Source organism: Haliotis rufescens, unplaced genomic scaffold (genome assembly GCF_023055435.1).
Source record: "Haliotis rufescens isolate VD_foot unplaced genomic scaffold, xgHalRufe1.0.p SCAF_26, whole genome shotgun sequence".
Lineage (NCBI taxonomy): Eukaryota > Metazoa > Mollusca > Gastropoda > Lepetellida > Haliotidae > Haliotis > Haliotis rufescens.
Window position 1 is genome coordinate 504613 of NW_025963957.1, and position 15049 is coordinate 519661.

General features: G+C 42.8%; 1 protein-coding gene across 1 annotated transcript in view; it reads right to left on the reverse strand.

Annotated features, from left to right (window-relative positions):
• The window catches only part of LOC124141476 (small subunit processome component 20 homolog), a 91814-nt gene that overhangs the window by 23360 nt on the left and 53405 nt on the right, over window positions 1–15049 (reverse strand). Inside the window, exons 38-48 of the mRNA XM_048402402.1 lie at window positions 14462–14617; window positions 12903–13058; window positions 12471–12608; window positions 11684–11955; window positions 10905–11056; window positions 8547–8755; window positions 7581–7720; window positions 6473–6629; window positions 3828–3926; window positions 2768–2935; window positions 1702–1868 (exon numbers count right to left, since the gene is read on the reverse strand). Of these exons, the coding sequence (XP_048258359.1) occupies window positions 1702–1868; window positions 2768–2935; window positions 3828–3926; window positions 6473–6629; window positions 7581–7720; window positions 8547–8755; window positions 10905–11056; window positions 11684–11955; window positions 12471–12608; window positions 12903–13058; window positions 14462–14617 (1814 nt within the window). The remainder of the gene's footprint in view (window positions 1–1701; window positions 1869–2767; window positions 2936–3827; window positions 3927–6472; window positions 6630–7580; window positions 7721–8546; window positions 8756–10904; window positions 11057–11683; window positions 11956–12470; window positions 12609–12902; window positions 13059–14461; window positions 14618–15049) is intronic.

Sequence of the window (15049 nt, forward strand, 5' to 3'; positions counted from 1 at the left end):
TGCATCCTCTCTTCTCACACACGGATCCACTCTTCTCACACACGGATCCACTCTTCTCACACATGGATCCACTCTTCTCACACATGCATCCTCTCTTCTCACACACGGATCCACTCTTCTCACACACGGATCCACTCTTCTCACACATGGATCCACTCTTCTCACACACGGATCCACTCTTCTCACACATGGATCCACTCTTCTCACACATGGATCTTCTCACACATGGATCCACTCTTTTCACACATGGATCCACTCTTTTCACACATGGTTTCACACATGGATCCACACATGGATCCACTCTTCCCACACATGGATCCACTCTTCTCACACATGCATCCTCTCTTCTCACACATGCATCCTCTCTTCTCACACATGGATCCACTCTTCTCACACATGGATCCACTCTTCTCACACATGGATCCACTCTTCTCACACATGGATCCACTCTTTTCACACATGGATCCACTCTTTTCACACATGCATCCACTCTTTTCACACATGCATCCACTCTTTTCACACATGCATCCTCTCTTCTCACACATGGATCCACTCTTCTCACACATGCATCCACTCTTCTCACACATGGATCCACTCTTCTCACACATGGATCCACTCTTTTCACACATGGATCCACTCTTTTCACACATGGTTTCACACATGGATCCACACATGGATCCACTCTTTTCACACATGGATCCACTCATGGATCCACTCTTTTCACACATGGATCCACTCTTTTCACACATGGATCCGCTCTTTTCACACATGCATCCACTCTTTTCACACATGCATCCACTCTTTTCACACATGCATCCACTCTTTTCACACATGCATCCACTCTTTTCACACATGCATCCACTCTTTTCACACATGCATCCACTCTTCTCACACATGCATCCGCTCTTCTCACACATGCATCCGCTCTTCTCACACATGGATCCGCTCTTCTCACACATGCATCCACTCTTCTCACACATGCATCCACTCTTCTCACACATGCATCCACTCTTTTCACACATGGATCCACTCTTCTCACACATGCATCCACTCTTCTCACACATGCATCCACTCTTTTCACACATGGATCCACTCTTTTCACACATGCATCCACTCTTTTCACACATGCATCCACTCTTCTCACACATGCATCCACTCTTCTCACACATGCATCCACTCTTCTCACACATGCATCCACTCTTCTCACACATGGATCCACTCTTCTCACACATGCATCCACTCTTTTCACACATGGATCCACTCTTCTCACACATGCATCCACTCTTCTCACACATGCATCCACTCTTCTCACACATGCATCCACTCTTCTCACACATGCATCCACTCATCTCACACATGCATCCTATCTTCTCACACATGGATCCACTCTTTTCACACATGGATCCACTCTTTTCACACATGCATCCACTCTTTTCACACATGCATCCACTCTTTTCACACATGCATCCACTCTTCTCACACATGCATCCTCTCTTCTCACACATGGATCCACTCTTCTCACACATGCATCCACTCTTCTCACACATGGATCCACTCTTCTCACACATGCATCCACTCTTCTCACACATAGATCCACTCTTCTCACACATGCATCCACTCTTCTCACACATGCATCCACTCTTCTCCACTCTTCTCACACATGCATCCACTCTACTCCCACTAAGCTGTCAGCTGCCTCACCTCCTCTTCTCCTCCACCTCCTCCATGTTGTCCACGATGAGTCCATGCAGCAGGGTCATGCGCACCTCCGTGGTGAGTCCGGTGTTCTCCATCAGACCACTGGTCATCCTGCGAAACACTTCCTCCACCTTCTGGGATGTCTTCTGACTATGTGTGCTCTCAAGCAGCTGAAATAAGCAGTAATAATTGAACTGGTTCCACTAAGAGAATTTAAAGAGATTTTACTTCTTTCAAAATCCATTTATCTTTTCCTTCATATTTCCTAGGCATAATTTTCCCAGGCAGAAGTGTATATTAAGATCATTTAGATGAAACATATTTTATTGTCCAAAACATCAATGGGATTAGGCACAAGTGCTACACTTCCTGCCGCCTCCTCCTTTAGATCATACCTTGCTATACACAAGCACACTAGTACTGTATTCTATTTAAGAAATAAACATCTAACGGTTGTTGTTTATCGTACAAGAAAACACTGCAGGGAGAATAAATCATGAAGGGCGCATAAACAATGACCATGAGTCGTTTATTTCTTGTATGAGATATCAACATTTTGTTCAACCTTTTCAAGGATGTCAACAGAATGCTCGAGCTTTAAAAACATTTACATGTATGTAAATAATGATGACTCCCTGAATACAATCCGACCTTGGCAATGTCGAGCAAGTCCTTTATATGTACAGTGGGGTCATGTTTTGTATTCTCACAATTTACATGTCGATTATCTGCCACTTTTCTCCCAATACCGATTGTCATATCTCGCCCACGTTTGCATGCGATCTTTCAACCATAGCATATATCTGCTTGGCACAGCTACATCTAAGGGAAACAACTCACTGGACACTTCTCTTTCAAAATTAATGTCGTCCAATTTACGACATCATCAAGTTGCTAGCATATGTTCAAATCCCCTGAAATGACGTCATGACAGAACAATGTTTTATTGTGAAATAAACCAAGCTTCGTTCTTTCTTGTTCTTTGCAATTTATCGCGAAGCTATCTTACATATTAAAAGTATCTCATGATACAGACAAGCACACTAGTGATGTAATGTAGCCCTCTCACCTGTTTCAGGGGAGATATAAGGGTGTGGACAGATCCGACCCCGACATACTTGGCTACAATCTCGTACGAATCATAGCTCTTTGTCTCCTTGGCTTCCATGAGTTTTTTGGTGATGCCCTCAACACCCTTCTCCTCCGCTACTGTGCCGAACAACTCCTCCTTGAACACCTGAATACACACAGCTGATGAAATATTTCCTTCCTCCCGATGCATCAGTTAAAGGTGGACCCAACCCCAGACATTCACCTGAAACTGCCTAATTGATTCTAGCATCCTACAACCTTCTAGATCAATCTGGCACCAACTGCCTGCCATACAGATCCTACCCCTGCACTCTTTTCCGTATATCAAAATCTAAGTCAGTCAATGAATTTAAAGGGGAATTAGGCTTGGCTTTCTTTCAACTCAGTTTCAGATGTATATCAATTACACAGTTATTGGCTACCTTGGCCCGGTTGGGTAGCCTAGTGGTTAAAGCGTTTGTTTTGTCACATCGAAGACCCAGGTTCGATTCCCGAAGTGGGTACAATGTGTGAAGCCCATTTCTGGTGTTCCCTGCCGTGATATTGCTGGAATATTGCTAAAAGCGGCATAAAACCATAATCACTCACTATTGGCTACCTTAATAACAGAGAGACAATGTTAGAATAGATCCCTAGCAACCTATGTCAATTGTTACACTATCAGAAACATGGTCAAAAAGGACTTTGACAAAGTTTTTGATCAAATTTTTAAGCTTTTTACAGATTGGGCTCATAGACAAGGTCAACAAAGGCCAAGAAAACAATACATTATTGGTGGATCTCTTTACACATAAGTTATTGCTGGATGTTTTTTAACAGACATTATTCGATAGATACATTCAATTTTTTTCACAATCTGGGCTTATAGACAAGATCAGCAAAAGGCTAAGAGACAAATTATCATTAAGTTATTGCTGGATTTCTTTTCACATACATATTTAGGAAATCAATTCACAATGCTTGTTACCAGTTAACAGGACGTTTAAGAGTCACATCATGAGTGACAATATCTCAAATTCATGTGTGAAGAAACTGACCTCTGAGAGGTTATGTAGAGCAGGGTCAAGGTCACCCGGGTTGAGTTGAGGCTGGATGTTGATGAGGAGTCTGTTGACGGAGAATCCCAGGACATGGAGCTGCAGGCAGAGGTAATATGATATCATGACAGGGGTGAACATAAGTGGTTGTAAGCAGTAAAACAAGCAGGCTCTGTAGCTCACCTGAAGTAGGAAGAAACATGCATGAAATACTCAGATCCCCCAACCAATATGACATGACCGGTTGTGTGGAGGACTATCGCCATTTTCAATCTAAGTCAAAGTTGTTCCCATGGTAACTCGAGAATTTTTTTTTTTTTAAATCCCAAACTATCAAAAGGCACTGGTTCACCATGTGACCTATCTATGTGCCAAGTTTGGTTAAGATATCTCTCATGATTTTTTAGTTCTGCTCCAGAAACGAAACATGACAGACAGAAGGATGGAAGGACGGACAGACGGACAAACGGACATCACCCATTCCTATATCCCCCTTCCACTTTGTTGCAGGGGATTATTATGGTGACCATGCTTAAAGTTGGATTTGAATTCTGTGTGCAAATTCTTGCGTCACCATAGGTGGGATCATTCATACAAAGTTTCAGTGACATTTAGTTTCAGAGATTTAAAAAATGCAGTAACACTAGAAAAGCAGGGCTATGTGAAGATCAAAAGTTTGTAGCAAGCTCAAAATTAATTTAAGGATTGACTGTGTATTTTTTTCGGTTCATTGAGGTATGAATCGAAAAGCCGATATGCAAACTGTATGAATCCGCGTAGGGGATTCTTACAAAAGTTTGCACATCGGCTTTTCGATTCATACCTCAATGAACCGAAAAAAATATACAGTCAATGCTTATAATTAAATTCGACAACGTAAAACATGTTTTATCTACAATAGTTTAACCCAAAACAGTTGCATATAGCAAAACAGACAAAAATGACGACATTGATAAACATTCCAGGTGTAGGAATACATACAGTGGCCTGACATGAATCAGGTGATCGTTTAATTTATGCACATAGCTTGACACGCCTACACAGTCAGTAGCCAATCAACGGAGAGTGGGATTAAAACAATGTTCATTTGACCTGTCAATTAAGGCAAGAGGCGAAAAGAACTGCAACAGTCAGACTGTAACGAACCGGAAGAAATATGTCCGAGAGAAGGCGGCAGTTTCAAATAGCATGGTCATTTACTGCGTGATTCAAACATTACTTCCCTGATTACGGTAAATCACAGTTGGAGAAATGCTAGTTATAAATGAAACCCGAAGACATGAAAGTTGAACCGGGGCGAGCGGGAATAAAACAGGCGAGCGAGCCTGCACGTTTGCTGTTTCATTCATTCTCGGCCATCGGTTTCAAAGGGTAGTTTGGACAATGAATATGCATGAAAGTCGCTAAATGTCCTGTGCATGACGATACATGTGAGCAGAAAGGGAATTCCCTCGACTGTAATATTGGGATTCCCCGACATTCCGAAGTAATAAAAGTAGTGCGCCGCGGTGGGCGTGGCTTAATTTTTTACGTTCATTGGGAAATGAATGCAATAACACGTGACCAATTCAGCTAATCAGAATGCAGGAATTTCCATGAACACAACGAAAATTTAATTATATTACAATATGCCCCAAATCATATTATGTCATATCTTATTCTGCATGCCACACACATCCTGACATATCCTATTCCGCATAACACATGCTTGCTTCTAATAATATTACACAATCACACATACAGAAATGTCTGAGTAATAGGCAAAACTGACACTTTCAACATGGCCACCATGTTTAATTTAACGTCTGACAGAAACTTTATGAGCAGGTTTTAGAGAACCATTGCTGGGGTCATTCATACAAAGTTTGGGGCAGTGGGGTAGCCAAGTGGTTAAAGTGTTCGCGTGTCACGCTGAAGACCCGGTTCGATTCCCCACATGGGTGTGTGAAGCCCATTTCTGGTATCCCCTGCCGTGATATTGCTGGAATATTGCTAAAACCAAACTCACTCACTCACTCATACAAAGTTTAAGCTCCATAGAACTTGTAGTTTCACAGGACATAAGCTAACATGAGTTTAATTCAGGTGAGCTAAAATTTACATTTTCAATGTCTCAGGTATGTTTAAAGTTGGATCACATTTGTGTGAGCAAGTTTTCAAGACACCATAGCAGAGATCATTCATACACAGATTCAGCTCAATAGATCTTTTAGTTAAGAAATGTAGAAAAGAAAATTCACAAAGGACAGACTACGGACAACGCACCCATAAAAATAAACAAATAATGTGAATGGAAAGTGATATAACTACATGTATAACATTCTAAGCTAAAAACGTAAGATACAAGCAGGAAAATAGAATACCATAAAATCTAAATATTTTACCTATCAAACATGTCAAAAGAACTTAATAAACGCTGAATTCTTTCATATTACTATAGTTAGTCCGTCACGGCAGGTCAGGGCATTTGAAACTTCACTTTAGACAACCAGCAGTAAGGGACTCTTTATTCCTAAATGTTACAGGTTAGATACAGCTGGTATTAATAGAGCAAGTCCATGGATTGGGGTATACATTTACACAAGCACAGCCAGATTATCACTCTACTCATGACGTAACTCAAACCACCTTGATCTTCAACATACCTGATAGCCTCTTGTGAGAGCTTCTCTCATTTCCTTCACAATGAAGTTGAAGTAGCGCAGACCTAGCGATTGACTGATACGGACGAGGGTGTCACGGGATGTCTCTCTAACTTCACGGGATCGTGACTTCAAGAAGCTGCACACCTTCATCAATATGCTGGAATAGTCAGTGAGTGAGGGGGTTATAGAAATAAAGCAACACTTTCCATATCTAATAGATATGTCTGCATAAAGCAGAGTCGATTGCACAAATCCGCTTTCATCATGAGCATGTGTTTATGAATCACTATCATGTGTTTGCGAAAAGGTGAGCGTACCCTGCCCCAACGGTGGCACCCGTCACAAACACATACAAAGGCAAGTCAATTGTTCACCTGAAAAAACATGGGTACATATGGTAACACACTGGGTCAGATGAGTATCACTTAAATATTACTCAAAAGAAGTAAAGGCTAAAAGAAAATAATAGTCTTCGTTCTCAGGCACTTCCCACATCATCATAAAGTTCTTTGCACGTTTTTGTTTCCATTTTCAACTGTTTTTTTGCATTGTGTTTAAGGATTAGGATTTTTATATTTTTTTGAAAATGGAAACAAAAACAAAATGTGTGGCACACTTTATGATGATGCAGGTGGTGCCTGGGAACCAAGACTTAGTCTAAAGAAAACCCGCTTTTTTCAGATGACTATAGTTAATCTGTCATGGCCATGCCAGATCAACTCTCATCTTTTGAAAAAATCAGGGGTTCTTTAACTTCTTTTGAGTAGTATATTTTGAGCAGGCTGACCAGTAGTGAAATAATTGATCAATGCATTCAGGGTGCAATGTGACATGAGCACTGCAAGGACAAAGTGTGGGTAAGTTTACATATTGCCACTGAGCTGTCAGGGGTGCATCTGGACCTGCTGAGAGGCTGGGCGGGCGAGCGAGGGAGGGAGGGAGGGAGGGAGGGAGCTAGCATGGTTTTTATGCCGCTTTTAGCAATATTCCAGCAATATCATGGCGGGGGACACCAGAATGGGCTTCACACATTGTGAACTTTGATTTACAGATGTCTTCTGGTAAGAAATGTTCCTGATTCAGCATTAACTACCTCACATGCACTCACCCTGGCAGCTTGTGTCGGAGTGCCCCTCGAGGCAGTGTCTGCAGCAGCTTGATCATGGCCAGGGCGATCGGCACCCGCAGAATCTCATGGTCATCTGCAAACTTCGACCTCACAGACTTGTGTTCCTCCTCCCGGTTGATCTAAAACCAGGAATCAGTTTGTTTGTTTGCTTGTTTGTTTGTTTACTGCTGCACTCAGCAGCATTCCAGCTATATGACAGTGGCCTGAAGATAATCAAGTCTGGACCAGACAATCCAGTGATTTATATTATGAGCAGGGTATGATGATGCATCAACCAGCTCACACAGCCTGACCACTCCATCCATCAAGTTGCTCCTTATGACCTGCATAGTTGCTGGGGACCTATTCTTGCCCAGAATCCCCCAAAACCAGGAATCAAACAGTCCCTGTACAATGTCACAATTAATGGAGGCATGGAGTTGGCTGGTTATCAAAAGTACCTCAAGCAAATGTATCTTAAACTCCTGATTCTCAAACTCCTCAACTCCTGAGTGAGTGAGTGAGTGAGCTGGGTTTTAACGCCGCTTTGAACAGTATTCCAGTTATATCAAGCTATCAAGGCGTGTCAGCTTTATGGGGGAAGGAAAGCCCGAAGTGATGCAGGTCTTAGAATTTGCCATTTTGGTGAAACCCACGAGCAAGGGTATGGTGACGACAAACCTAGAAACATAATCGGGGCGAACCAGGATTTGAACCATCGACCATAGATTTCTGGCACGCCCAAGAGACGCAACCTTGCACAGCAAACTATGGCGCTTAGACGACTGGGCTACCCATACCCCCCTCCCCCCTCAACTCCTGACTTTACACCTTAAATCTCAAACTCTTATACCCAACTCTTGTGCTATTAGACATGTCAGATGTCATAAATGAAAAACTAAAACATGTTCAATCCTTCATGACTAGATTACTAACTGGGAATACTTCCAAGCTAAACATTCCTACCTTCTGAGTGAGAAGTTTATGAAGTTCTGGAATGAGAATCTTCAGAACATAGGTATGGATTTTGGTGGCCTGTTTAGCTGAACAGAGTTGTCTCCCATCACTGGTAAACTGAGCCTCCTCCTGGTCAACAGGAGAACTCTCTGCTGTCTCCATGGCAACTGGTGCTGCTGCTGCATCTACAGAGTCAGTTCCTGGTTTGTCAGCCTCCTCTGCAACACAGAATGAAGGATGTGACAATTAGAGGATGAACACTTCTCTCTTTCGTCATGGCACATATTATTTTGGTTTACCATGCTATGATGACAGACACAGCAGTGTTCCCGTTAACAGGTAATTACCAGCTTTTTACCGGTAAATTAAGTCTTGGGCCTGTAATTCAGGTGACTGCCAGTCTTTGTGGACCGGCAAATAAGGTACCTTATAAATCTTTGTTGTTTAACAAAACATTGGCGATATCCGTATAAGTATATTTTTCGAAACGAAGTCAGATTGTCTATTTGTAGTGGAAGGAAATGACATTTCACTTTGATTGAGGTTAAATATATACTTGTAGCGACTTTGTTTCAAAATATTATAACAAAGAGAAAATTAAGACTGAAGTTTGTGTGAATGACGTGTAGATCTAACAACCTTACTCCAGAGATGATGAAATTGCACTGAACACGATGTTGAACGAATGATAACCAGGTAGGTTTCACACATTTTTTGTTGTTGAATGTTGAAACTGACAAAAACTAGGTGGGACTGGTAATTTCTAGAGTTGCCAGTACATCAGGACTGTCAGTTTCAACAGCCAGTGGGAACACAGCACTGACAACTCAGTCATTTGAGTATCTGTGATTGAGTGAATGTTGTTTAATGCTGCAGTTAACATTTATGTGAATAATCATGTCACTGCCTGGTCCAGCATGAGCAACAAGCCATGTCATCGGCCATGACGACATGCCATCAGCAAAGGTTTCAGACTCTGACCAACCAATCTCAATATCTGTCAACTTTTACAACAAGCATGATTTGACTGTTTGTCCATTAAATCACCACTTAAAACCAGCACAAGAACCCGGAATCCAAACAGGCTCCGCCGCACTATAAAGTCAACAACCATGATAGCAGTTTGTAGGTTTGTTTTTTTGTTGTTTAACGCCTTACTCAACAATATTCCAGCTATATGAAGGCTGACAGTCAATAACAGAGTCCGGACCAGACAATCCAGTGATCAATATTGTGAGCAATGATCCACTCTGTCGGCGTACTAGAACACATCATCAACAGGCGTCCTTGGACACATCAAACAAGTCACGGAGCCAGATCACCGGAGCCAGATCACCGGAGCCAGATCACCGGAGCCACATCACCGGAGCCAGATCACCGGAGCCAGATCACCGGAGCCACATCACCGGAGCCAGATCACCGGAGCCAGATCACCGGAGCCAGACCACCGGAGCCAGACCACCGGAGCAAGATCACCGGAGCAAGATCACCGGAGCCAGATCACCGGAGCCAGATCACCGGAGCAAGATCACCGGAGCAAGATCACCAGAGCCAGATCACCGGAGCCAGATCACCGGAGCAAGATCACCGGAGCAAGATCACCGGAGCCAGATCACCGGAGCCAGCAAGTCACTTCTTACAACCAGCACAGGTTGTTGTGGACCTTTTCTACTCTCAAATCACCACCGGGAAAACAAGCATGATGTACTGGGGTCCTACTTTCAACACAAATCCCACAAGATATCTTCACCATCAAGTGGATGAGACATTAATGTTTTTATCGTCAAGGGAGAATCAACATAAATATTTTGTATTTCGGAACATTTATCTGAAAAAGTTAATCATGTTAACAAATGAACTATTCAAGACATATCAAGGAACATTGTTTACAGACTTCACTAAACAACTCAAGGCTTGAAATGTATTCCAACCTACGCCAAGAATCTGATGTCATAAAATGGAACAATTCTTTTTTAATTGTTCGTATTTGATTCAGATGTGTCCCTGGTATGATGCATATCAACATCTGATCAATCTTGATGTATGACTATACGGGTGAATAGACATACCGTTATTTTCCCAATCAACAGAAGTTTAGGACCATCTGATTCTTTCATGTCACTATAGTTCATCTGTCATGCCATGATTAGAAATATGGAAGAATTAGGTGGTACTTAACTTCTTTTGAGTAGTATATTTAGGCACTCCATCTATATGATGGTGGTCTGTAAATGGTCAAGACTGGACATGACAATCCAGTGACTGCCATCACGAGCATCAATCTATGAAATTGTGATTGAATGACATGCATCAACCAATTCTTCGAGGCTGATCACCTGATCCCTTTGTGGGGACAGTCTCACCCACCTGTGCTGTGGTCGCGGTCGCGGTCGTGGTCGCGGTCGTCCGTCTCATCTGTCTTCATCCCTGCTGCTTCCACTAGTTTGGGGGCAGTGCTGGTGAACAGCTCACTCTTGCTGATGTCGAAGTGGAACGAGTTCAATACGGCAACCACAACCCTGAAATGGAAGAATAGTTCAGCATTGGAAGGCCAGAGTGTGTACTTTCTCAGGTTGTAGAGAATTTACTGTGTAAAATCCTCGTGGATAGGCTATAAAAAATGAAGAGGAAATTTCAGAAGAATTGTTTTGTTATTCCTATAAAAAAACGTTGTCATTAGAGCAGTATTTGGTTTGTGTTTGAAATATTGTAAGTTTTGTCTCATTGTTTCAACTATTGTAACATGCATTGAGTGATTGAGTGAGTGAGTTGGGTTTAACGCTGCTTTTAACAGTATTCCAGTTATATCACAGCGTGTCAGCTTAATGTGGGAGTTACGCCTGAAGTAATGCAGGTGTCAGATGTTTACCACTTTGGTGAAACCCACGAGCACGGGTATGGTGCTGACAAATCTTGAAATATTATAAGGATTCGAACCCTCAATCATAGGTTCCATTCTGGTGTGTCCAATGGATGCAACTCTGCATAGCGAATTGCCTGAACAACTTTATGAAAAGATTCTGCTGCTGCGGTCAATTTGAATATTTGCATAACTGTCCCACTTCTTGATGCTGACAGTAGGGATTTCTGATCTATGTATGAATATTTCGAGCAATTGGGACAACACATATTGAATGATTCTTTACCTGACAAGTAGTTTCTGATTTTCAAGTTTCTTTGGTAGGAGAGACAGGTAGAAGCGGAGTTGCTGTAGATACTGTGGCCATGGTAACAGTTTACACAAGACAGCTATGAGGTCAATGGCTGCCTCTTTCAGACCTTGGATCTTGAGGTAGGCAGGGTCAAGGACAACCATGGAGGTCAGCGGCAGGAAGTAGGAGGTCAGGTGTTCACGTCGAAGAGTGGTTGTCTCTAGGAAGGTTGTCAGTTTCCGCATCGCCTTCACCCGCCTGTGGATCTGGAGAAATGAGTGAGTGGATGAGCACCATGGTTTGCAGTAATGCAGTGGAGAGAGTGAGATGGGTGAATAGGTCAATGGGTGAGGGAGGAGTGTCTACAGGAGTGTTTGTTTGTTTGTTGCTAAACGCTCTTACGACAAGCATGGGTTGTTGAAGACCAATTCTAACCCAGAATCTTCACCTCTGAATGAGTGAATGGATGGGTGGTTGGCTGGTTGAGTGGTTGAGTGAGTGGTTGAGTGGATGAGTGGTTGAGTGGGTGAGTGAGTGAGTGAGTGAGTGAGTGAGTGAGTGAGTGAGTGAGTGAGTGAGTGAGTGAGTGAGAGTGAGTGAGTGAGCATAAAAGATGGAGTTGTTTAGGAAGAAAGGTGGGGGTCTTTCAGTCAAGGAGGGGGTAGAGGCATGATTGAGGGAGTGAAGGAAGGGGAAATGAGTGAGTGGGGAAGGTGTGAAGGAGGGGACAGCCAAGGGAATGAAGAAATAAAAGAATGGGTATGGTATTGAACATTCTCACCTGGATATGTTTGATATTCTCGTAGAAGTCGTAATCAATCTCTTTATCACTGAGACCGATGAGACCCTCGAAGGTGGGGTGGTCCGGAAACGATCGCACCAAGACCCCCAGCAGAGTGAGAAACTCATGTCTCACATTCTGTAACCAAGATCGATGTATGAACATAGTAACATGCTTCCTAATACATCAACCATAATCGAAAAGGATTTATTTTCATCAACATTTGAACTAAGTTTGTACTCAACCAATATTTCTCTTGACAACAAAATTACTTGTTATGTAGTGTGGTTTTTATAAGTGACCACCTTTGTCCATTTTGTAAGCACGTGGGCACTCGTGGTGACGATGGTACGTCAGTCAGGGAATAATCCTTATATCTGCCTCACAATTACTGTCTGAAATATTTGCTGAAAGTGTAACTTGTCAACTGACCTCTGACTTGTCATAGAGTCCTGACTTGACCATAGGCAGCACTCCCTGAGTGACCACTTCACGAAACACATCTTGATTGAAGTCTGTCTTCGTCAGTTGTGTAACGATGGTTACCAAACAAAATGTTGAGTTGTCCCGTAGAGACATATCTTCCACCTGGACAAGCAAAGGGAGGTCACTGTTAGTACATGTTACATATGTTCCATCCAACAGGAGTGAGTGAGTTGAGTGTAACGTCGCTTTTAACAGTATTCCAGTTATATTACGGTGTGTCAGCTTATGTGGGAGGATAGCCCGAAGTGATGCAGGTCACAGACGTTTACCACTTCCGTGAAACCCACGAGCATGGGTACGGTGCTGACAAACCTAGAAACAAAATCGGGGCGAAATTGAATTCAAACCAATAATCATAGGTTTCTTGCGAAAGGGACGCAACTCTGCACAGTGAATTGCAGCGCCTAAGAAGACTGGGCCACCCATGCTCCCCCATCCAACAGGAAGGATACCTGGTACATACTAAAGTAGTGTGCGTAGATCGATGCTCATGATGTCCAACAAACAACATATATATACATTTATATACTGCAGGTATCCATGTACAAGTATCTGCTCAAATGGGGTTTTATTTGTTCCCCAACCAGTGCATCCATTCGCATTGCAGTTATCATTCTCAACTCCCTGGGGAGTTTTCAACCCAAGCTGCCTAGAGGCGCGAGAAGGTTTAAACATTCGACCTCACATATCAGGTACCCATTCCCTGTTGGGTAAACTCAGGCACATTTTAACTAAGTCACTGGCCCAGAGTGACACCACAAGTTTTGACACTTGTGTTTCGGGTGTATGTACGTATTCGTGTTTCCACCATCTGCTCATCTTCCATTGGACGAGTTGGTTGTTATGAGTGCACAAAGTGAATGTACTGTACACTAAGGGTAGTGACAACACTGTACAAGATCTGTAAACATTGTTGGTCCCAAGGCTGAATAACATCCCGGTCACTAGCGGGATACGATCTCAGCACCTGGCGCTTGCTAGCCTAGTGCTTTTGACCACTTGACCACTCAGTCCCCATGGGAAACATGCTACAGGTGGCCATCAAACATTTATTGCATGTACTGCTTTATCCCAAATCGAGGCTTACATTCTGATGCCATCTGCAGCATGAGAGGTGTTTTCTACCCAGAAGTACTTGCATCCTATATATAAAAAAATAAAAGTCTTGGTCCTCAGGCACCACCCCCATCATCAGAAAGTCTGCCGCACTTTTTGTTTTTATTTCCATTTTAAAAAAATAAATAAAAATCCTAATACTAAAAAAACATGTGATCCAATAGAGCAGCGCAGCTCATGTCATGGTCATGGCAGGAATAGGAGTTTGTATGCTTGATTAGGTAGGGAGGCCTTTCTCAGGTGGATGGTACACATCTATATATTTGGTTACATACTAGTTTGAACAAGCAACAAAAACAAAACACCGCCTGCCCATCTGCACTATGCAAAATGCAGTGCCTGCATGAGAACTAATTCTTTCATTTTCTTAAGCGTGATGAAAAGATCACCTTGAGGATGAAGTGACAACAGTTGTGCATGACAGGGATGAGAGCGTTGACATCGATACTGGTCATCCCGCGGACTGTGTCGTTGAACTTGTTGAAGGCCTCCAGACGTACATCATAGTTGGGTTCCTCTGCCCGGCGTGGGTTCCAGGCGTTCAGCTGCAAGTGAACAATCAGTCATCTTTCAGAGGAAAGTGTTACATGAGTGGGAGTGTGCGCTGCAATCTCAAATATGACGAACATTGTTAAATGGGATTCAAGCCAAAAAATCTTCTGTATTACTTGATGCAAAGGAAAACTTTTTGGGATATGAGTGAGTGAGTGAGTGAGTGAGTGAGTGAGTGAGTGAGTGAGTTTAATGCCGCTTTTATCAGTATTCCAGTTATATCACGGCGTGTCAGCTTAATGTGTGAGGAAAGCCCGAAGTGATGCAGGTCTCTGACGTTTACCACTTCGGTGTAAAACCCACGAGCACGGGTATGGTGCTGACAAATCTAGAAACATAATCGGGGCGAAGCGGGATTCGAACCCACAATCATAGGTTTCTGGCGTGCCCAAGGGACACAACTCTGCACAGTGAATTGACAGATC